At 44.2% G+C, this 23,829-nt stretch overlaps 1 protein-coding gene and 1 long non-coding RNA gene across 3 annotated transcripts in view; one reads left to right on the forward strand and one right to left on the reverse strand.

Annotated features, from left to right (window-relative positions):
* The window catches only part of LOC111862875, a 43,223-nt gene that overhangs the window by 2,973 nt on the left and 16,421 nt on the right, over positions 1-23,829 (forward strand). Inside the window, exon 2 of the long non-coding RNA XR_002842505.2 lies at positions 11,093-11,338. This is a non-coding gene — a long non-coding RNA (uncharacterized LOC111862875). The remainder of the gene's footprint in view (positions 1-11,092; positions 11,339-23,829) is intronic.
* LOC111862874 (protein rhomboid) overlaps positions 3,059-23,829 on the reverse strand; it is a 29,161-nt gene continuing 8,390 nt past the window's right edge. The window contains exons 3-6 of one of the 2 annotated variants that reach the window (XM_023848641.2): positions 16,202-16,621; positions 6,960-7,182; positions 5,679-5,779; positions 3,059-4,913 (exon numbers count right to left, since the gene is read on the reverse strand). In XM_023848641.2, coding sequence (XP_023704409.1) covers positions 4,563-4,913; positions 5,679-5,779; positions 6,960-7,182; positions 16,202-16,414 — 888 coding nt within the window. In that variant the 5' untranslated portion in view covers positions 16,415-16,621 and the 3' untranslated portion in view covers positions 3,059-4,562. Of the gene's footprint in view, positions 4,914-5,678; positions 5,780-6,959; positions 7,183-16,201; positions 16,622-23,829 lie in introns of those variants that run through there. The other variant, XM_023848642.2, reaches the window with a different exon arrangement.

Here is a 23,829-nt window from a genome sequence, read left to right on the forward strand (position 1 = left end):
AGCAGACTCAGAAGGCTTAGTGCGTGCTGTAGTGAACTACAGGGCTTGCGAATTAGCGACAGCGCTGCAATTACTTGTAGTTACGAGCTTTATGTATAAGTGTTCAATAAATCAAATTACCCATCCAAACTCCATCTAGTGTCACCCCATCACGTGACAACTGGTGTCAGAAGTGAAACTGGATTGTTCGAATTTTTGATTGAAGATTAAGATAGAGGCCACAAACCAGAAGTTTGGGGTCCTCAGAAGTACTCTCGTCTCCCGGATGGATATCCACCAAAGCAGGACAGAGGCCATGCAAGAAAAAGCCGACGCCAACTTAAGGGAAACGAGAGCCGGCCAGGAACACGTGAAAGAAGAAACAATGGGCGACCCGCAAACCCAGACGGGCTGTCTCGCCTCCCACCCTGATGTGAACCAAGGAAAGGTGGATGGCCGGCTAGAAAACATGAAGGCTTGCTGCAAAGAGACGACGGCCTGACAGTCCCCTAGGCCTTTTTGCCGACAAGTTGAACGCTGACCGCTCTCCGAGGTATAACCGAAATACAGGACTCTATCCGTGCTTGATTGTCATTTTACTCCTATATTTTGAATTACTGTCACTCTCCACGGCAGTCTTGTCTCTAACCTTAGTACTCAGAAGTGCCGGTTCGGTAGCGAGAGACAAACTAACATTTAATGCCCACAGAAACTGTATGTTAAATGCGGTCTGTTTATATTCATTAATTGTATTTATTGCTTGTTTAACGACACTTTCATTGATCCAGACTTTAAACCGCCCTTTTGAGAGGCCTATTTCTTGGTTTGAATCCAATTTGAATATATAATATATATAATAATATATATATAACACGCATATGTATTTTAATCGAACTACACGGGGTTATATCGCAGAAGATAGAAGTCGCCATACATAATTCTTTAACACATGATTCAAAATCTCATTGTGGAACGGCATCACATCATACGAACTAAAATAAAATTTTATCAAAGTCTATGGTCAATAAAAACGTTCTTTATTTATTTATTTTTCTTAACCGTGATTGTATTCTGGAGGCCATGGTTGATTGTTGAACGTGAAGTTCGAAAATATGCTCATAACATCCATTCTGTTTAGTTATCTTGAACCGTAAGACATATGGAGAACTACATCAAATGTGAATCCGTTATTGTGTGTATTGTAGGAAGACCTGCAGCCGCGCACAGCAACAGCAAAGCCTTAAACAAGGAATTAGTTAAGAAATGAAACATTTCCAACGCAACGAAACGAGCAAAAAATAACACGAGTCATTAAACCAAACTCTTGTATTTTTCTCTATAACTTCGGTTCGAAACATTATTCTCTCCGAGATATGAGCCGAATGCATTCGAGTCATCGTGTCCTTGAACGTGTCCGATTTAGATGAAAATTGGAACAATGAAACAATCTTTCCGTACAATTCTGGGCTGTTAGATTTCACTGAAATCAGTCTCGCGGTTCTGCAGCTCAGATACGATCAGCCCTACATGCGCGTCGTGAAACAAACTTGGACTATTACACTTTGGTTTGTGCTGACATGACTGAGCTGGAAGATCCAGTGCTAAACCATGAAACACGACGACTATTATCATTGCTGTGGTTCATACTATTGCTTCAACTCTGTCAGGATTATGTTTCTGTCATATCGACGGCCAGTGTGCTAATTCTAGGCTAAAGTTGTAATAACGCTTAACATTTCTTATAGACGTGTCTTCTGACTGCCTCCCTTAGAAAAAGAAGCAACTCTTGGCACGGATCATTGTCACGGGTGTTATAACTGTCCTACCGCTGGGGCGGAAATTCTGGGACGTCATCTAGGGATTCCTGTTCAAAACACAGAGGTGTGAACACATTTAATGATAAAATGTAATTCGGGTTCCAACAGTGACAAACTTACAATGTTTCGAAGAAATTCGAGCCATACAGAGTTAGAAATCATTTTTCTTACAATTTCAATGTTTTCTTCCCTATTATTTAACATATACGACCCATACAAAATTTTACAGACAATGAATCCATAGTTTTGAAGCAGAAATAAAACGATGGACACGCAGAATCCCCCACTATGTATTTATTTTATGTTCTTCACACAAATAACGTAAACAAATGCCTGGGAGACAGGGAATATTAAAGTGAAATAGGGTTCGTTTATACAATTCTTTATTTTAAGGTCTTTAAGGTCATTTATTTAAATTTTAAATGCCCACAATACATCGTCATGTAGTTTTCCAAAATGTTGACCTTGAGAATCTGAAGATGGGAAGGGGGAAGCTTCCGGTTATGGTAGCAAGTCAAGAGAATCGCCTTGAGGCTTGAATCACTGCCCTCTGCTTCCACTTCTCAGCATCTGCACATATCGACACGTGTACACCATAATTTGCTTGTATATTCCAAAGGGCCGGGATGGCGCAGTCGGTACAGCGACTGGCTACGGGCTGGACGATCGAGCGCTCGGAGTTCGAATACCGGTAGGGTCTCCAAGTAGTCCAGACAGGCTCTGGGGTCCACCCAACCTCCCATCCAATGGGTACTGGGAGCTCTTTCTCCGGGGATAAAGCGGTCGGGGCGTGAATCTGACCACTCACCTCCAGCTAGTGCCGATGTCAAGAGAATGTGGATCTATACATCCACTCCGCCACACAACTTCATGGCGTAGTGCTTAATTAGTTAAGCACAGGCACAGCTTCACCTTCACATTTGCCTTCCAACGGCAGTAATTTCCGTGAGTACACAAGTGTGTTACTGCAGTCCAGCATTAAGTTCCCTTTGGTAGGGCATTTTATTTGCACATTATGCACTGTCTATGTTTTTTTAAGTTTTAAAAATGAAAATCATAAGAATTTTAAAGTTTCTGAGTTTGGCTCCGCCCCCATTTGCAGGCAGTACGTGAAAGAGTGCGAAAAGAATGCCTCCTCATGTATGGCCCGTCACATAAACACCGTCCGGTCTCCGAAACATTGTAATTTTCAGAATTTTAAAACACAGAAAAATGTTGAAAGAAAATATGATGACAATAGCAACAAGCCACTATCNACAGATCACTTACATAACTAACAACCGTTTGGTGTTGTTAATTTTTAGCCACGTATGCACTGTACGACTTCTCTCGGAAGTGTAAGCGTCACACTTCCGTCTATTGTGTGACGTATGTGACTGAGGGCCCACAGCTGAAATACATATCAAAATGTTCTGCACAGAGCTGTTTCATTGCACAATAATAATCATATACCGATGTTATATTTTCAATATAAAGTAATTATTTCGGTTTTAAACCATGGCAGTATCATATCAAAATCTAACTGTGCCCTGACTAGGAACGGTACAAGTTCTTTCCCTTGTTCTGGGTCGTCATTATCTGCAGTAATATGTTGACAATTTCTCGAGACAGTCACTATATCTATACAACAAAAAATTGTCAGTTCAAATGCATACAGCATAAAGCAGCATAAACTCACACACTGGATATGGGTGTCTTGGGAAGTCACGCGCCGCATGTGACAAATCATTAATTAAAAAATAATTTTAGAGATATGTAGTCTCCACGCATTGGCCAAAGGATCAGAACATTTTATATTATTCTGAACCTCATTGTAAAAACACACCATTTTTGATATGAGTTAAAATATAACGGATTTCTCATCTTAACCTCAGCTGTAAAGGGTTTAGCTTTGCGAAATTCTGAGAGTTCCTCTTAAGCCAGCCCCAAGGAATAAATAAACTTGGAATGCTCGATTTAATGCTTCGTGCTTCATTTCGTGGAGGAAAACACAGCTGAAAATCAATTTCCACTCCGGACATCCGGTGGAACCAATCCGAGCACAAATCCTCCAGTAGATTGCCTGGATGTTGGCATGTGCAAATAATTAACTTCATGAAGAGAAACGTTCGGTGCCCTCTGCACCAGTTCGGGGGTGGGACGTCAACTTTTCATTCTGAGCAAGAATGTCGGTCACGCTAAGAACGCCGGTGCTACATCGCTCTCTGTAAAAATTGCTTATAATGGAATCACAGGGGACCTGAAATTTGTCAGTTTGAAACAGGCTTTCTCTTAGCACAGGTGAGTTCTTCTTAACAGAGCATGACCTGATGTCCTGCTTTCAAGAGGAGAGTCCTCTTCGAAGATGCGTGTCTTCAACCCTCCATACACTACCTTTAATTGCTATAGCGTAAAGCCGCCATTTTAAGTTTTCAGAACTGCCATTCTTCCATGCAGAAATTCAGACGTTGAGGAAAATCTTCCTCGAAATGTTTATTGACTATATAATTCGGACAGAATTCCAACAGGTGTCACATATTGTTAAATATTGCAATTTTTGTAAATGTTGAAATTATCGATACTTGGCACTTGTAGAGTTAATTTTCATTCCACTATTCTTTCGCACTTTTTGGGCAAGACAGTGGACAAGGCCTGCAAAAGGTCTTCAGAAATCATTTAGTCATCTAGATTTTAGTTTTTAATTGTTAGTAAAAGTGACTCATTACATGAAAGGTCCATCTCCTTTCGAGTGCGAAAGGCCACCGGTTGATAGCCGCGTGCAGTCTCTCAGTGTGCAGTTTGCGGGGACGGGGGAAGCAGCACGTTGCATATCACAGCAGCGGAGACTGCTGCTCCTAGCAGAGTGGCTGCAACCCACACAGCAACTCGCGCCCAATCAAAGGTTTCCTCTTCGTCGGCTGCAGGGGCCGCCGCAGGGCCCAGCTTCTTGGAGCCCTTGAACAAGACCAGCCCCAGGAGGAATCCGGCCACTGCGCCACTAGAGTGCGCTGCCCAGCTTATGCGAGGGCAGACGTTGCCCAGAGAGAAGTAGTGGTAGAGTGAGGCAGCGATGTCCGCCACAGCCAACACAGCGACAGCCACAGCGCGATGCAGTTTGTACGGCAGCGCCTTGAAGTTCTGCAACACGGCATACAGAAATTAGGAAGCTGGTCTGCGGAAAGCGGTTAGGCATTTTGCGGATCACAGCAGCCAGTCACCGTACGAAAGAAACGAGAACGGGACTGAACGCCGTGAAAACTGGTTCTGGTTTTGTAGAACCGATTTATCAAAACCTCAGGGCTGCAGACATTCGATAGCGGAAGGTGGGCCCGAAGCTGATAAGTACAACCGAAACTGAATGCCTACATCAAATGTTGAACCGCGTTTCTCCAGAAAGGCGAAATCGTGCTCGCTTGGGAATTATGGGAAGCGAGAGACGTGAACTGTGAAGTAAAACACACGCAAAAAATATATATATAGTATATAAATGTACGTACATGCATCGTCGGAAATACGAAGATAGGGCTAGAGCTGTGTAGCGCGTAAGAATACCGATGTTTGTGGATGAGCATAAAGTGCCCACAGAGATAGAACAAAGGTATGCACTAAAAAAAATAGAAGATAAATAAGCAAACAGTACTTCCTAGGGCATTTCGCTTCTCCGTTCGAGATGTCAGTGTTGTGTGACAACTCCTGTTGGCAACATCCGCTGGCTCGGCATTTTAAACAAATTTAGTAGAATCCTTATACAGAACAAAGCACAGAGCCCCAGGATACCTTCTGGGACGTGACACCGTACCGTTCGGTGGAAGTTTACAGACTTCTCGGAGAAATATAGCGCCTCCATCTTCAGGGTTGGAGAAGGAGCCAGACAGCAAAGAGGACAAATAAACCTTTACTTACGAGCAAAATGTTGGCAAGTTGCGAGATGAGCAGGGCGTACACACCGCCTGATGCACCCATCACATACAGCTCGGGCTCCAACATGGACGTGCCTAGCGACCCTGTAACATGGAAACGCTGTTGTCATATGTCGGGCGAGATAGGCGCAGGCCTCCCGAAAGCAAGCCTGAAGAACTGCCGCTGCGATAATTTGCTCGCATAGAAAAGTATGCAGTGTCTGAGCTGAGCAACAGAAGCGTCTCCTCTCCACATCACTTCATTTGCGTTTCTCTTCAGAAGCAGACAGTAGATCGTTTGTTAGCCTCCTGCTTCGTACCCGAGAGAGGTAACGGCTATCCTCACTCTGACCTTTCGTGTTCTTACTTAGACTCTCCTGGCAAATACTGAAAGAGTAAATCAGACTAGGCCAGAACCACTTTCTTCCACAAACTGTTCCGTTATTACTCACAAATTCAACGCTATGTAGTCCGAACTACTGACAGCGCCCTCAAATAAACCATAAAGCCATACCAGGTATCCTAAAAGTCCTAACTGCAATTACCGTACATTCATATTTTTATTTGCGACAGGCAGCAACACGGTGGCTACACTATGTCAGCAGTGCATAAAGTAGCTTTCCCCTGGAACGCGACTGTACTCCCAGTGAAGCGACGTTAAGGGCTCTCTGTCCAATAAATTAAGTTCACAGCTACTCAGATGGTCGAGAAGTATTCCTCTTTCCAGCAACCCGAAGGTTCGTCATTAATATTATTAAAGCTCTACAGCCCTTTGTTGGGTCTTGGCCGCTTTTTCAGTTTCTTGATCTATACACAGACAGTAGAACTCCTTGGACGGGAGATCAGCCCGTCGCAAGGCCGCTACCTACACACAGAACAAACGCACACAATACAGACAGCCTTGCCTCGAGTGGAATCCGAACCCACGATCCTAGCGTTCGAGCGAGCGAAGACAATTCATTCCTTGGACCATGCGGCCACTGAGATTGACTCGAGGGTTCATTACCGTGTCAAAAGAAGCAAGTCAGTGAACCCTGGCCCAAGCCACCTATATCTAGTCCACACCTTCGCACTCCACTTTTCTAGGATGCGTTTAATAGAAACTTTCGATCTATTACTTGGTCTCCAAAAGGTTCTCTGCGTTTATCTATTCGCCTTTGCGTGCTACATGTCTGTCCCTTTAATCGTTCGGCTCTGTCATCTTTATATGACATTAGAGGAGTAACAAGGTGCTTCTTCTTAGGTTGAAACCTCTTCGGCACTATTTCCTCAACTTTGGACCTACCTCCAAGCACACCCCCGAGGTAGACCAAACTGGTTCTCAGGTGACCTTGCTCGTGCTCAAGAGGCGACGCCAAAAGGCACTGGATCGCGATGTTGAGCGCCAGGTGTAGCGAGTCGGAATGCAGGAGCATGTAAGTGAGGAACCGCCATAGCTGCTCCCGGTGGTGCGGGTCGTACATTAGGGCCCGCTGGGTTTCCGCACCTCCCCACACAAAGATTCCTACCTGGAACAATACCATTGCCTTCTCTAGACTCCAAGGAGAAGCAGATTCATACTTCAGTAGAGGCGCTTCAAGTACAACGACTTCATCAGGAATCGAACATGCGACCTTGGTAACAATTACAAAATTGAAGCAGTGGTTTCATAACACGTAACGTATAAAAAAATGTATATAAAATATGCAGTCTACACAGCGTCAATAAAAACAAATGTTGATACGACAATGTCTACTTTGTTTTAAATGCAGAATATTGTTGTGTAGACTGCACACTTTTGTATACATTTTGTGTGCCTTGTTTATGACACACGAACGTAACGTACAGATGTTATGATGTAGGTCTAAGGCTGAGGAGGTTATCGTAGCGGTGGTGCTATAACCTTGCATCAAGGAAACCTCGCGACTAGTTAGAACACTGCTACTTCCCTGACCTTCTCAAGCTGAAAATCTACCAGATCATTCCTCTGTTTGCTGCTTGCCTCTTGTTGGTTACTTGTCTTCATCTTTAACCCTGAAGATGGAGTTACTGCGTTCGCCCGAAACGCCTGTATGCTAATATCAGACTACTAGGCGTCACATCTCAATAAACAGTACTGCACAGGAAGTTGTTTGTGGGGTACGTGTGAGTGTAGTTTGGCCCGAATTTCATTGTAACACAAAGATCGTATTGTGACGTCATCTGCACATGTTTCGAGTGCGCAAGAAGACGTGTGTCAGACAAAGGAAGCAACACCGTTACCAGTTGTGGGAATCGCGGTCCGACTTCAAATATCGCTAGCCCTACCAAATGTTACTCCCCCAAACATTAGTACGAGGGAGAGTTGGTAAACAGGACACAAATTGAAGTAACACAGCTCTAATGGACTAACAGGTCTTCTGTGTGTATCTCAGCACAGTCCAGCTTATGAGAGTCTAGGTTGCAAGAAGTAATTGTTAACCGTCACTCACTTTCGCAATCCTTACGTAATGATTTAGCACCCATTCTGAATTGTATAACCTTTGTAGCTGAAAGAGCATCGTTAAATGAGCCGCGAAGCAGTTACACAGGACAGGCGGGACGGGAACTCTGCAGGACACAACACAATGAAGTTCTGCTGTCGATCTGCGCGCTCCTCCCAGGAAATCAGCTTCCGGGCTCCTCTGTACGCTTGATGAGCCGTTCAGGTCGGGTGTCGAAGGAAACGAATCCCGTTGCAGGTCGCCTTGAGCAGGTGACAGCTATGCAGCAGGCCGTGACGTTGCCTGCTTCTCTCATAGCAGTGCGTTCCCTTCTTTACTTCGCGATGTGGGGGTTTCCTGACGGTGAATATAACCATTACTATCGTCCTAGATGTGGTGTTACCGTTCTAGGCAGACTACACGGCGGCACATCGCAGAAGCCTATAAGATTAGGGCCTACTTCTTCAGTTGACCCAGGCACGTCGTTCTCAAATGCAACCTAAGTGCTTGCGCTGAAATGGAACGCAACTAATCCGTGCAGTAAATCACCAAGGTTCAGTTCAGTCTTGTTTGACGAAAAGAATAAAGGATTTTAAGCCAAGTGACTAATTTCATTCACCGAAATCTTACAATGTATGTTTAGATTTCAAAGTACCTGAGAAATTCCTAGGAAGTGAACGTCAATAGTGAGGACTGTGTTTACTGTACGACACGTCTATGTTCGAAACACAATGTTGGGGAACATCCTATACTTATTTTTTTTATTGCTAGTGGGGTGGGACTAAGTCCCTTGTACTGCGGCCACTTCTGGCCTATTGTACCAGCCCCAGATGATGGGTGAGGGTGATCGTGGAGCAATTGGTGGAATGAAGATTGACAGGGGAAACCGAAGTACTCGAAGAAAATCTGCCCCAGCTCCACTTTGTCCACCACAAATCCCACTTAACCAGACCCGGGATCGAACCCGGGCCGCCGCGTTGGAAAGCCAGCGACTAACCGCTTCAGCTATGGCGCGCCTTTTTTTATACTTAAAATTACTGACAATGAATCAGTGCCGATCACGGTGGCCGCGCGGCCTAAGACATGAACTGTCTTCGCCCGCTCAAAACCTGAGATCGAATCCCACGCGAGGCATGGATGTATGTTTGTGTTTATTCTGCGTTTGTGTTGTTCTGTGTGTAGGTAGCGGCCGAGCGACGGGCTGATCCCCCGTCCAACGAGTCCAACCGACTGTGTATGGGATTAAGAAAGTGAAAAAGTGGTGAAAGCCCAACAAAGGACTGTAGAGCCATAGATAGACAGACAGATAGAAAGCTATCCCTCTAACAGGCCGAGGAGGCCCATAGGGTTTAAGACGTCGAGGGTCCCACATTTTCTGGACAATCGGTCACGGACCGCACTTTTACCCGCAGGAAGATTCCTGCCACTCATTTCAGTTAGAGGCTGAGTCGAGCCCAGTGCCATAGTGCGGCTGGAAGGATTAAGCCAATTGAAAAATGCAATGACCTCATCGGGTCTCGAACCCGCGACCTTCCTACTTGTAGTATAGTGCCTCAACCAACTACGCTACCGTGTGCCCCTTCTGTGTGGGAGACGCAATGTTCATTGTGAGGTTGGAGCTGAATATCTAGACGTTAGCTGCATTTCAGTCTTCAAAGCGCTGAGTGGGATCAGTGGCAGCGTGAACAAGAGAAAGATATTCACAGCTTTCTGAACGCTCTTGTCCGTCTTTTATCAAACTTGAGACGTGCTGTCGTTCTCACATCCGTGCACTGCACGCCCTCTCGGTTTTACTCGCTACTGGACCCGGGGGGGGGGGGGCTATGCGGGCGGGAGGGGGATCTGGCTCGGGGCGAANTATGTAGTAGTACGGATATATATATAGCTGCCTTCTTGAACGTGACAAATAGACACAGTTCTCAGCAAATGGGTTGGCTGAATACAACAAATGCAAATTTACCTTTATGGTTGTTCAATTACTGTGTTTAATAGGAAGTTGAGTGCATCCCAGAGCCAGTCTGGACGACGTGGAGAAGAAAAAAAATTTGTGACCCTGCCGTGCCTCGAACTCCGACCCTATGGTCATTTATCCCATAATCAATCGCTATACCGACTACGCCATACCATCTGCCGTAATGCGTCTTGTGAATTTCGAAAATATCGGGGCCATGACATTTCATTCAGCTGTTCTTGAATTGATCCATGCGTGTGGGCAGAAATACTGAGCGAAATTACTAGGCAGGGTTGGAAACGCGCCTAAGAATGTTATACAGATTTCAATGAGCTAACTTCATGGAATTAGAGACATGCTTGAGGAGCCAACAGCAGCTCAGCTTGGTATGAGATCCCCCACTTGTATGAAACCCAAACACTCATTACCGTGTCCACAACAGGTCGCCGCTGCCCTCTGTCCTCAGTCAGATTCGTGTATTATTTCTGTACTCTTATACTATTTGTGTACGGTCCCTTTGTAAACAAACATAACCTTTCAGTCACACGAGATGTGCTCTGGAATATACGTTGTATGTCTGAAGATTCACTTATTTCTATCGTTTCTATACAACGTGATGCAATACTATCTATTTTAACACATTGTTGCCGGGCTGCGTGAATCACCGTAATACAGCCGCCATGCATAAAGGCCGGGTTACGTAAAAGTATCATTTTTTCAGAATTTTTTATTTTGGAAAAATAAATGTATATACAAAAAAGGCTTAGGCAGTCCCATCTGGATCTCTGTAGAACATTCATTTAAACATCTCATTCTATCATAGCGGTCACCCCGCGATTTTTTAGTAAATTTCCTGCCTAAGTATAAGGGCCGAGAAGGCCAATCCCATATACATTCATTCAAGTATGTACTACAGTTACCAGTATTATTCTGCCATCTAACGGAGATTTATTCAACTTGTAACTCTGTATTACGTTGATTTGAATGTTTCTAGATGTCAATATACACATTGGTTTTCTTTTACAGTGTTCTGTTTATTTAAAAAATCGCGATTTTCTATCTTCCGTCTACTCTAGTTTCAAGATGGCACTTCGTTGTTGAGGAAAGTTTGTTAGACGATGAAATTGTGCAAGAATTAAATGCAGACCGGTTATCAGATGCTTCAAGTGATTGTGAAAGTGATAAAAGTAGTGAAGATCATAACTAGGAGGAGGAGGACTATGATTTGGGACCCTCAGCGTCACAGAAGGCGGAAAAAGAGCGAGGTTAAAGGTGAGTGATAAAGATGTATACATTGATGATGATGTTGATGACTGTTGGACTAATAATGATGATTTAAGATATTTAGAACAGGATTTAGGTAACAGTTGTCTCACATTTACACCCGATGATCCTACCCGTATGTCTGAAGTAGTGACCCGCTTTCTTGAGAATGATATTCTTGAAATTCTTGTGCAATAATCAAATTTATGCCATACTCAAAACGCAGACAAATACAAAAACGCCCTCAAAGTTTTTAGCATGGAAAGATGTTAGCATTACATATAAGAATAAGTTTCTTACAATAATCATTTTGATGGGCCATGTCAAAGAAAATAAAACTAGAGATTACCGGAGCACCAGTAAATTAATATAAATTCCAATTTTTGGTAAGCTAATAAGCAGAAACATATTTGAGCATGTTTGGAATTTTTGGCATTACAATGACAATTCCAACCTGGATGATGAAACACAAACTACACAAGATCAGGCCGATTTTAGATAACCAAGTTGAAACATTCACGAGACACTGCAGACCACCACAAGCGCTATCACTTGACAAGGCGATGATCCAAGGGCGAGAGCGCCTCAGGTTCAGGACGTGCAATGGTAAACTCGTGAAGTACAGTATATTGGTCCGCATGGTGTGAGGCCACCACAGGCCATATTGACAATATGGAAATATGTACTGCAGAAGGTAACAAGTGGAAGAGACCGTATTTTCAGTCCTGGAACCTTACCTCGACCTATGGCACCATGTTTACCAGGATAACTATTATATTAGTGTCGAAATTGCAGGAAAGCTACTCATAAGGAAGACAGGAGTTTGCAGAACAATCAGGGCCAATATGGGGATTCCAAAGTCATTGGCTGGTTCCTCTCAAGCAAAAAAAGATGGACGATACTGTCTGTCGTACAGGAAGAGGATGAGAGGGCGGTTCGTGTGATTAGCACATTATATAACGGCATAATTGGAGAGGTCACCAACAAATTTGGAGAAAGGATAGAAAAAGCCAACCTCTGTAATTCAGTACAGGTTCATGAAAGGTGTTGACAGAGCAAACCCTAAAGAAACATAAAATGGAGTAAAGAGGTCGTGCTTTGGTTCGGCAATTGTGCATTATTCGGTTTCTTTCGAGTGCACAAGTTTGCATAACCCAGGATCAAATAATTTCTACTTGAGGTGGCAGATTATTGGGCAGGAATGACCTTAGAAGAGACGTAGAAGCCGCCGATGAAAACGATGATCCTAGCCCCCCCCCCCCAATGAACCAAGAAGATATCCTGTTGGGAGACTCTCAGGAGTCATGAAGGAGCACCAACTTCAGGCGGCTGTTGGAGTTGGACAAAAGAAATATCCACAGAAACCCTGCCGAGTGTGAGGGGCTGACAAATAACGTAAAGACGCCAGATATATCTGCAACACATGCAAAGTCCCCCTGCATGAAGGAGATTGCTTCACGAGGTTCCATACCAGGACAGAATGCTAGGACCTCTGGTGAGGCCTCATTTATTTCCTTTTTATGACATCTGCTCTAGAGTAGTATTATTTTTTTATTGCTAGTGGGGTGGGACTAAGTCCCTTGTACTGCAGCCACTTTTGTATTGTACCAGCCCCAGATGATAGGTGAGGGTGATTGTGGAGCAATTGGTGGAATGAAGATTGGCAGGGGAAACCGAATAAAACCTGCCCCAGCGCCACTTTGTCCACCACAAATCCCACTTGACCATACCCTGGATCGAACCAGCGAATAACCGCTTGAGCTATGGCGCGGCCTAGTAACGTGTATGTAATGAACGTAGGTATTGAAGTCGTCCAATTTAAGCTAGTGATGAAATTGGAATATTGGAGTAAGACTTGGTGTGAGCGGCGTATAAACAACTGACACTCATATCCCTGCGGCACGGGATAGTGGTGCCATAGTGTCAGTTGTTACGTGAAACCAATATAAATATATATATTATGAGCAAAGGATGCCGCTTATCGTTTGAAATATTACACTTCGCAGCTGCAGTCCAGCGAGGTCTCAGGAATCGTTGGGAATATCGCTGGACCAGCGGCTTCGAAGATATAATTGTAGGAGGGTATTGGAGGATTCAAAGTTGTAACACCCGCCTTCCGTTTGAATGATCGAATGAGAAGCAATGATGACATATATCTGCGAGGGTGGGAGAATTAATGTCCCCAAACTCAAGGATATAGTCCGAGCTTCAAGGGGGGACTTCTAATTTGGTGATTCCGACAGATAGACGTGTTCTGCAAATAATATATTAAACCAGTAAGCAATTGTAATGTGTGCAGTCGTAATATCATTACCCTTTGTCTCATAATCCAAGACCCGTAAACGATCCTGAGGAAGACTTTCAATGCCACCGGAACCCAACCAACATCAGAAAATAAAGGGCGTAAGAGCGGTTGCAGTATTTTCAACAGTACTGGTAAAAATGATATGAAGAGAGGGGGGGGGCTGAAAAATTGATATCTTACCATCCATGTATTAATAGCCTGCATCATTGTTACATATACGTGGTCTTCCAGACAATTTCTTCCCTTCGGGATATCCGACGAAAGTTGTATATGAATTTATTATCGCTTCCATGCTTGCTGTTGCCCCACCCTTTCGAAGGCCTATCAACACAGACAGCGAAGCAGCACTGCATGACAGCTGCAAATTATGGCTATTGATCATTATTTCAGGTTCGTCGATATCATTTGAGGAAAAGGAAACCTGACGGACTTTCACTGGGCTTGCAAGTTTTCTTAAGGATTAGGTTCAAGTGCATGAAGTAACAGCAGCTCCAGAGCGGTTTATTTACTTCTGAGATCAGTACTCACTTTACCCTTGGGCAGAAATACTGGCACGCTAATGTTAGAAGGCAGCAGCTGAGTAAAACCCAGTTGAATTCTGTGTTTGTATGGAAAACAGATGGCCGTGTTGTGCACATAAACGTGTTATTTCGTGATGCGCAGGGAGATCAGCTGCTTGAAAATATAACAGAATTAACGCTAAAATGTCATTATCCGCCTAACAGTTGTCTGTTACCAAATCACTTCTTCCTCTCTGAGTTCAAATTTGTGTAATTAGCACAATGGTCGGTAAATGCTTCCTACACTGACCGCATCATGGAAAACTGACACCTGTACTCACAAATGCTACCTACTGCAGCCCCGATAATCCGAACTAATTAAACCACTAGTGATTCATTCGGTTTACTGGACTTCGAATGAAGAATTCGAAATTATATTGCAAAATTACGTATTTACCCAAAAGATTTGTAGGAGGGGGAGGGGGGAACCCACAGACACTCGAGTGCACTCCGGACTCGGGTCTGGCGGTTACCGGGTTGCACATTTCACGACCTACAGGGGCAGTTACATTAACATATTCTGTCATGTCTCATAAGAATTCATTTCTACCGCAAGGAAGTAAAATAACCGGATTAAATTAGCAATTTTTGGAGGTGCAGACTATTGGGGGGGGGGATTACTGTAAGTTGGTTCGGCAGTTCGGATTGCTAGGATTGTCCGGCTCAGATTCTTACCGGCTGACGGCTGTCCCACAAGGCCCACAACTAATTCATCGTTCCAACTAATTCCCAGGTTGGCGGTCATCTGACATCAGCCTCCTACTATTCTCACTGCTGTCCCGAGACTCTCTTCAGATGGCAGGTGGCCCTCGTTATATAGCCTCGGCACGGACCGCACAGACAACACCGCTTCCAACAGTTCTCCTATTGTTGTGTGCTTGTATGTTGCGGCCATTAGCTAGCAACGGCCGTTGTTTACAGATCCATTACTTAGCAACGGCTATTGTAGAGCTGCTTATTTCGCGGTCGTTGTCTAGCAATGGGTCTGCAAGCGACAATGTAGTTCTAGAATATCAAAGCAATTTTAAGTTTTACCTGACGTTACCAGACGCGTTAACGTAAGGTTGACAAGGGGACTTGGACACTGAACCATTTGATCTCCAAATTTCTGTTCTTTGTTTCCTGTTCCTTTTATATTCTACATCTCACGCTGTTAAATTTGTTTTCAGCATCTTATAAATCCATCATTATCTCTTGTGCATGTGAAATTAATGCTGTTTAAACAGGTTTCTGCAGGTTTACGGTAATCGTCTGGAATATATTAGCAATATTTCTGATTCTTAACGAAGAACCTTACCTGAATTATCAGTTATCCATTACAATTTTCTAACGCCGATAATCATTCCAGCCCGGTTTCTACCTCGTGTGGTCTTTGACCAAAGCGATTAAATAAACGCACAATTTGAACGCCGTGGCTGTTCACATATTCCGTATAGGAATATTTGGATGACCGTTAGAGTGATTATTATGATCATTCAAAATTGATTGAATGTTTTAGTGAGAGATCCACAGTAACAGTTGAAGGCGAATTAGCCGTTACTTTACACGAGTCTCAAAGAGACCTGTGTCAAATGTCACAGAAACGATCATCGCACGAAAAGCTAGTATAGACAATAAGAAATATAGACTTACTGAATTACGAAATTTGTATTCGAAACATTCTCAGTACAGTGCGCGATTATTTAAATGTCAGTAAAAATATGTACATCAGAAACAGAAGCTGTTGCAAGCCCGCGTTTCTGTCATCTCTTCAGTCCTTATGCTTCTGACGTACAGAAATGATCTCTGAGCCTGTGCAGTGTGTTCAGATTTGAAGCAAGAAATGAGCAGAGGCCAATACAATTTGCAACATATGACAGAGAGCCTTTGGAAAATACGTATTCTCGGGTGCAGTATAATATCTCAGTCCTTTTTTTAAGGGCCAAGACGTTTCCGCCAGCAAAGGATATTAATCACTCCAGTGATTAAGTTCAGTTAATTTACTGAAGATATTAGTCACTGCCTTACCTCCAGGATGCTGATGAAGAATATGAAGTAGGGCGGGTGCCATGCGTGAAGAAACAGTAGCACCGTCTGCCATTCCTCGGCAGAACACCGCTTCCCGGACCTCGGCGATGTAAGCTTTTTCTGGTCTTCGTGGTGAACGCACTCACAGACGGGTAATTCTTCAGGAGAAATGAGCTGCACTAATATCTCAGCACCTCCCTCACTTCCATCCATTTGGTTCGCCCACTAACAACGAACTGCAGTGGCTTTCTGTCACCAAGAGACATTCCCCCGATCCGTACAACCGTCTAGTAAATATGCAGGATTTCAGACAGAAAGAAGACGAAAAGTTGGAAGCAACATTTCCACGTTTCTTGCTCACACACACACAGCAGCACAGGCACACGGCATCATGCACGAAGCTGACGTCATCTGATGCTTCTGCAACATAATAAAAGCAATAAAACGGACTTGGGGTCTACATGAAATAAACAGTGTTGACGGAATATGAAGGTCTGTTCACACTGTACGCAACGTTACCGACAGGCAACGGGAAAAATATTCCCAAATGTATGTTCACAGTATACGTCACAGACAGGCACCGGTCGGCAAAGTGGCGAAGCATGCTCTGAGAGTTGGACAAGCTACCGTCAGGGGGCCCATACACGTACGAGTCTGGCTCGCGAGTCCGACTCGGCTCGGGTTCCAATGAGTCAAACTCGTCCGTGTATGGGTCGCCTCACATCGAGTATCGGCAGAGAATCGAAAACAGATTTTGTCACTTTTAAAACCACGAGATTTTACGCAATATAAGTATAGACGCCGAAGGCAAAGGAGGAAAACTGGGCAACTGTCGCCTTCTCTAGATTAAGAAGATCTAAAGCGAAGAAAAGAAGGAAATGTAGGAATTAAACATTTCTTTATCTCAGTAATAAGAGTCTTAAAGGGCTTCAGTGTAAATTTCTAAGGAAATTTTGTGACTGCCTCCCCTATTGAAATTTCTCTCCGAGAAATTGGCTCTTCTGATAAAAACTTGGCGACGCCTGTGAATATGACGTCAAGAGGAAATATATTAGGAAATAGGACTACAATTGTGCCATGTTTACTTTGCCTCTACATTTTCAAATTCGTGGATGCCAACTGTCGATAATCTTATAAACAGCGCAAAGCATGTGCGGCGGTGGAGCGAGTTAGGCCTGCCTCCAGCAAAGACTTGACCGGAATCAATCCATCGGCTCTCGTGTTGTGAGATAAGAAGCCACACAAATCCATTTTCTCGAGTTACTTCGAAAACCTCAAGACTTACGGAAAAAAAATATTGAATATTATTTTTTTTACGTCAGTTCGAAATATTCGCTCCATTAAAGATTTTGCGAGTTACAGTCAGCGACACGCGAAAACCCGCTGGGGTTCACGTAAAGGGTCCATTATTATTGTCTACAAAAATAAGTAGAAATATTGAGAAAAACTGCCAAATATGAAATTTCATGACAGTCTCTTAAGCGTTTCCACATCTGTTACATGCGAACAGACACAAAAACGCGGAGTAGATAATAGGGACATTTTTCAAATCTGAAAATGTTACATCTTGTTCACCAGATCACCTAAGTGACCGCCTACTTTCTGGTCCATTTCAGATATGACATCTTGCCTTGCTTTATCTGCAGCTGAATCCTATCATACAGGACCGTAAATCTGCGATTCGAAACAAAACGCAGGACTTCACTTAATAGAGCAAACTTTCTATAAGATAATTCCTAATATTCCCTATTGGCATTATTCTTTCCCTAAGGGAAGTGTCCTGTCTAACCACAACATCTCGAATTTTTATTAACAAAACTCCGATTGCTACTTTGTCATTTGGAAGCAGCTATAATGCTGGTGTTGTCATCCACTTATTCTTTGTGAACCATAATTTATAGAGAGTACAATGTTACCCTTCCAATTTTGCAAGAAAAGGAATTATGAAGCTAATACATCTACACTGTCGTCATTGCTTGGAAATGTCTCCTTGTAATAGAGCTGCAGGAACAGCTGAATCACTTTGTTCAGTCGCTGTGGCTAGCAAGAGATTCGAGGAGACATGCTGTAACAAACCGATGTGTGCAGATCAAACTGTCGGTTCGTTGCTAGTGCGTCCCCTGTCTGCGACGTTTGATGTAGTGTGAATAGATCTTAAGCAAGCTTCTTCCAGCGATGATTCAGTGCCTTCTCGTTGTGCGACTGTAATTCTAAATCTGAACGGAAATGAAAGTTGTAACGTCATGGCTTTACTTCACGTTTTACGGTTTAATGTGATAACTGCTAGCGGAGGTGGCACAGTCGGTAACAGCAACCAGACATGGGCCTGTTGGAAAGGCAGAGGTACGGGCGATGCCCACCTGCTTTACTTTCCTGTGGATGCAGCTGCCCAAGCGTGAAACGAAGCCTACATTTATTTCTTTGTAGCTTGTTTGACGTAGCATGGAATGACATGCGAGGCACGTGCCTGGAGGGACCCAGGAAAACCATCAACACCTCAGCCCGGACGGTCGGTAGGCCGGCCGAGATCTGAACCCGCAACACCCCGCTGTGATTATCCTACCAATATTTTGAAAAGTGTAGACAAGTTATGAAAATTTTCATTATGCGTATTTGTTCAGCTTCCTGTCACCTCTTTCTTCTTCTCCCCCCCCCCCTTGGCACTACAGCCCCAGTGGGCCTAGGCCTACCTTCATGAACTTCCCGTTCACTTCGGTTTTTCTAGATCTTATACATTCGGTAGGACTCCTTGGGCGGGTGATCAGCTCGTCGCAAGGCCTCTACTTATACACAAACACAGAAAAACTCACACACAAACTAAACATCCATTCCCTGAGTGGAATTTGAACCCACGATACCGGTTTCCAAGCGAGTGAAGACAGTGCATGCCTTAGACCGCTCGGCTACCGTGACCGGCCCTCTTCTTTCTTAGCTCACTAAATATTCTCCTCAGCACCCTCAAGCATATTGTGCAGAGAAACACAGCAGCTCTGTGAGACACTAGTAAGGAGATTCGAGGTATACGTGTATGTTCATGCCTCGCCAACAAAATGCAGGATAAGACAGCTAGCAAATCCTTCGGAAATACGTGAACATTTAAATAGCTAAGAACGACCGAGAGTGCTTTTACTTCAACAGTCTCTTAGTCCAACCTTCATCCATACATCACAGGCGAGCAACCAAGAAAGGCTGTTCAGGTTCTAGCCGTTGAAAGAAGTTTGTTTATTATTTCTGATCCACACTCGTGAGTGAGCAATGTAAACGGAGACCACGTGAAGACTCCGTGAAGACAGCTCTTGTGACGATCGGTCCCCTGAGGCGCTGTGTGTGCCTGTTGAGTACACAGGCGACGTGTTGTTCAATTCGTTCTCGAGTAGCGCGTATTCCTTCAGGACGTTCCCTGTCTCGGCATCTCTGTCACATATCACAAAAGACGGGATAGGGAAATCACAACACTAAAACTGCGATTCTCGACAGGCAGAGAGATTTCCAGACCGGCTCTGGAGCCCACCCAGCATTTCATCCAATAGGCACCAAGTCTCTCCCCGGCCGGGAATGCGGGGGTGAAGCGTGAAGCTGATCGCGCATCTTCGGAGTGAAAAATGTTTGGAGAGGGGAAATTTTATATTCTCTCTCTTTTTTTCTTTTTTTTTGATCATATCTGAACGCGGTAGTATTCCGTGTAGTTCGAGTTCAGTAACTAATGGCAACTTCAGTGCACAACTACCGCTAGTATAGATTTCTACTACATGTCAACTGTCTCGAGCCTCCGCCATTTTTCTAATTCTTAACTCACAAAAGAAGTTTGTAAGGCAACCTACACGGTTCGTCAGCGCGCCCCATCAAACTGAACAGCAACTACAGCTTCCTGTCAGCAGATAGTTACAGAATTTCAGGCCCTCAGTCGGTATAATGACGCGCTACAGGCTGGATGGATAGGGTTCGATTCCCAGCGAGGGCAAGAATTTCCTTTCCTCCAAGGCCGGCTCTGGGATTCACCCAGCCTATCTACCTAATGGGTATCGGGGGATGTTTCCCCGAGGGTAAAGAGGAAGGGTCCTGAAACTGACCGCGTCTTTATGGCATAGTCCTTAATTAGTTGGACACAAGAACAACTTTAACTTTACCTCAGTTCCTGTAGAGACTACCTCATTTTGGGCCACATCCTTTTCAATTCGTTATTCACACTGACTGTCCTACCACTGGGTATACAGGAATCTGCCTAGCTTGAGATACCGGCAGAGCCGTTAAACCATGAAGAAGAACAGTTTCGTCTTCTGGGATATAGCACCGTGTATTCCGCTTGAAGTCAAGCAGCGTCTCAGAGGAACATATTCATATTCAGGGTCGAAAGAAATTCAAGTAAGAAACCAGCAAGAACCAGGCATGAAACAAAGTTTCGCTTAGTCTTAAACCCTGAAGATGGGGGTAATATGTTCCCTCGAAACGTCAGTTGACTTTCACTGGACTAGAGGACGTTATATCGCAGAAGAGGCAGCAAACCATAAATGAGTTCACGCTGTCGTTAAATGACGTGCTGACTGGAGAATTAAAATCATGGAAGTCTTATGGCATGACGTCTGAACCAAATTTAAATGCGCATGCGTACATCCCTCACAAAGGGTAACAGACTGAAAGTGGGAGATGTGACGGCAGTCCCTACGGTCCCTACATACACGTAGGTAACAGCAAGAGGAGAACATGATCCCATCGGAGGCTCATGGCAAGGGCTGGCGGCGCGCTTAGGGGCAGCGTACTTTACAAACATTTCCCTTATGTCAAACAAGAATTAATTACAAATATAAATCACTCCGTCCAATGTGACCTGTAAGTTTTTTACTACATGAAAACTCAACACCCTTACATGTTTCGGTCTCTGTGGACCATCTTCAGAGGGCAAACATCACTACAAATAGGAAACCACCATCACATAAGTTGTTTAGACGTAAAGTACGTACACTTATATGCTACAATACATAGTACACAAACTAGAACATTTCACAAACACAGCAGTTTCCTGGGAATGTAAAGTTTTTTATAAAATTGTATAAAATTTCTTGATGCTAATTAAAATTTTTTTGGATTGTCAATAATTAAAATTCGTAAACCATGCAGGCTCGTGTTCGTCCTCCCATCGTCCCTCTTATATGGGGCAGATATTGTGCCACCTGGCTATCTTGATGTGGAGGTTCTTTATATCGTCCAGGCTTTGCTCGTGGCTGCTGTGCTGTTTTCACTGTTTTATTAATTAATTAATTAATTAATTAACCATGAAGGCTCGTGTTCGTCCTCCCATCGTCCCTCTTATATGGGGCAGATATTGTGCCACCTGGCTATCTTGATGTGGAGGTTCTTTATATCGTCCAGGCTTTGCTCGTGGCTGCTGTGCTGTTTTCACTGTTTTATTAATTAATTTTTCCTGATCCGACATCCGTGTCCTGTACCCTAACTGAATTACGTCACCGGTGACGGTTTCTCAGCGTCTTCAATTTTTGTATTGCTGTGACGAAGTGTTGAGAAACTTGGTCTCTATGTGGGGGGGGGGGCTCAGCAGAAGCAGCTGTGAGAACCTGGCTGTAGGTGTTAAGATGCCGAAGTCTGGCTTAGGCTTCCTGCTGTACATTATGAGTTATGACCTAACCCGTCTGATGCTGGGTGTGCGGTAGCAGGAAACTCACTGCTGCATCATTACGTCACTTCCGCCCCGGGTAGAGGTGCGAACGAAACATGAGAAGAAAATAGCGCGCCTGTATAAAATTGCCGACTCCCACGTTTACATTAGACTGAAAATTGAGGCTAGGTGTAAATCAGCCGAGCAATAAAATAAATCATAAATCGGATCTATAAAAGCGTACAAAATGCTGATCGCCTTGAAACAAATTCTCTCGTTATAAAATACAACACACTATTTGTCCAGAAACCTTATTCATCACAACAGGCAGGCCTCTAAGCTAGGGAATTTTCTCCTTTCATCCTTTCGTTTTCTTTTTTAAGTTGGTTATTTACCGACGCTATTAGTACCGAGATTATATAGCGTCAGACGTTCTTTGTTTTAATGTTCCGTCGATAGCACGAAGCAGTCTTATTTTGTAGGAATTCGTGTGCAATAATACAGAGATGAATGCAAGTCCGGATATACACGTGCTGTAAACTTGACGCTAATAAGGGACTCGGGTAGCTCACAGCTTCTCTTGCCACTCTAAATAGAACTGCGACAACGATCTGCCGTTCAGAATAACTCAGGCCACTCGAAGGCACATTGCGTTGCTTGTTTTCCTTTTTACTCTTACTTATGTATGGTTCAGGCCGACCACAGTGGCCGAGCGGTCCAAGGTATGAACTGTCTTCGCTCGCTCGAACGCTGGGATCGCGGGTTCGAATCTTACTCGAGGCATCGGTGTGTATGTACTTATTCTGTGTTTGTGTTTTCCTGTGTGCAGGTAGTGGCCTTGCGACGGGCTGATCCCCCGCCCAGCGCGATTCATATGACCGCCGGAATAAATAAGCAATATACGAGTATTTACTTCAGTACGGTCAGTAAATAGCAACCGTTTTCTTTCGGCACCAAACCCCGCCGAAGGACTGTCGCTTGCGCGTGTGAAACGTACAAAACGGGTGCAAGTCACGTGATCAGGAAAACCTGAAAACATATTTTGACATCATGCTATAACCATTTACTTACTACTCGCGGAGTTTCACTGAGGTTCATAATACCAGCGAGGTATTCTCAATAAGCGGCGCTCGGATGCAGCTAAGGGAGGTATCACATTCTGGATTTAGGGGGCAAAATCAAGAGAGACCGGAAGATATTATGGGGTAAATGAACCTTGGTTGGGCGAATATACTGCTGCATACATACATACTTGCCTGAGTGTTTTGTATGCTCATTTCAGAGTCCAAGGTTGCAGCACATGCATGAATCATAAGCAAGTCTGAGCACATATGTACACACGCACAAAACCGTTGTGTCGTTTGCATGCATCATGCGCGGGTGCTAGAACTACCGTAATCTTCTAGACTACACGACGCACCAGTGCATCAGAGCGGCTAGGCTAGGGCTCGACATCCGGCAACTTCCAGTCACTGGAGCTCACCCAGCCACCTGTTCAATGGGTAGGGGGTGTTAAGATGTTGGGGCCTCAACTCACTTTATATTTGACTAAAACTGTGCTTGAAACACATTTTCTGCTGTGCAATACATACTGAAATCGGGAAACAGTTTGCTTGTTGCATTCTCTTGCGTGCAGTTATCTGTCGCCTCCATTTACCTCCCGCGGTCACGTCTTCATAAGCCTGGCAGCAAATTGGGAGGCAACACTTTATATCCTGGGCTGCCAATTCGTCATAACCGAGGAAGCTGGCAGAAGCGACGGTGCTTCTGACTTGTATCTGGAAGGGTCAAGTTGGAATCCTGGCCGGTCCACCGACTGTCCAGACAGATCCAGAGATAATAAGCCTACCTTCGTTCCACATCCTTGCCAGTTCAGTTTGGAGTACTTCTGTTGTAGAAATAAAATTAGGTTTGTGAGATCACCTTGTGGTCTGTGTGTCTGTATGTCTATCACCTCTGTTGTTGCTAGGCAACACGTTCCTGCAGCACCGAATTCACAGGAAGAATTGTTGGAGAC

This window comes from Cryptotermes secundus, unplaced genomic scaffold (assembly GCF_002891405.2).
Source record: "Cryptotermes secundus unplaced genomic scaffold, Csec_1.0 scaffold528, whole genome shotgun sequence".
In the NCBI taxonomy this organism is placed as follows: domain Eukaryota; kingdom Metazoa; phylum Arthropoda; class Insecta; order Blattodea; family Kalotermitidae; genus Cryptotermes; species Cryptotermes secundus.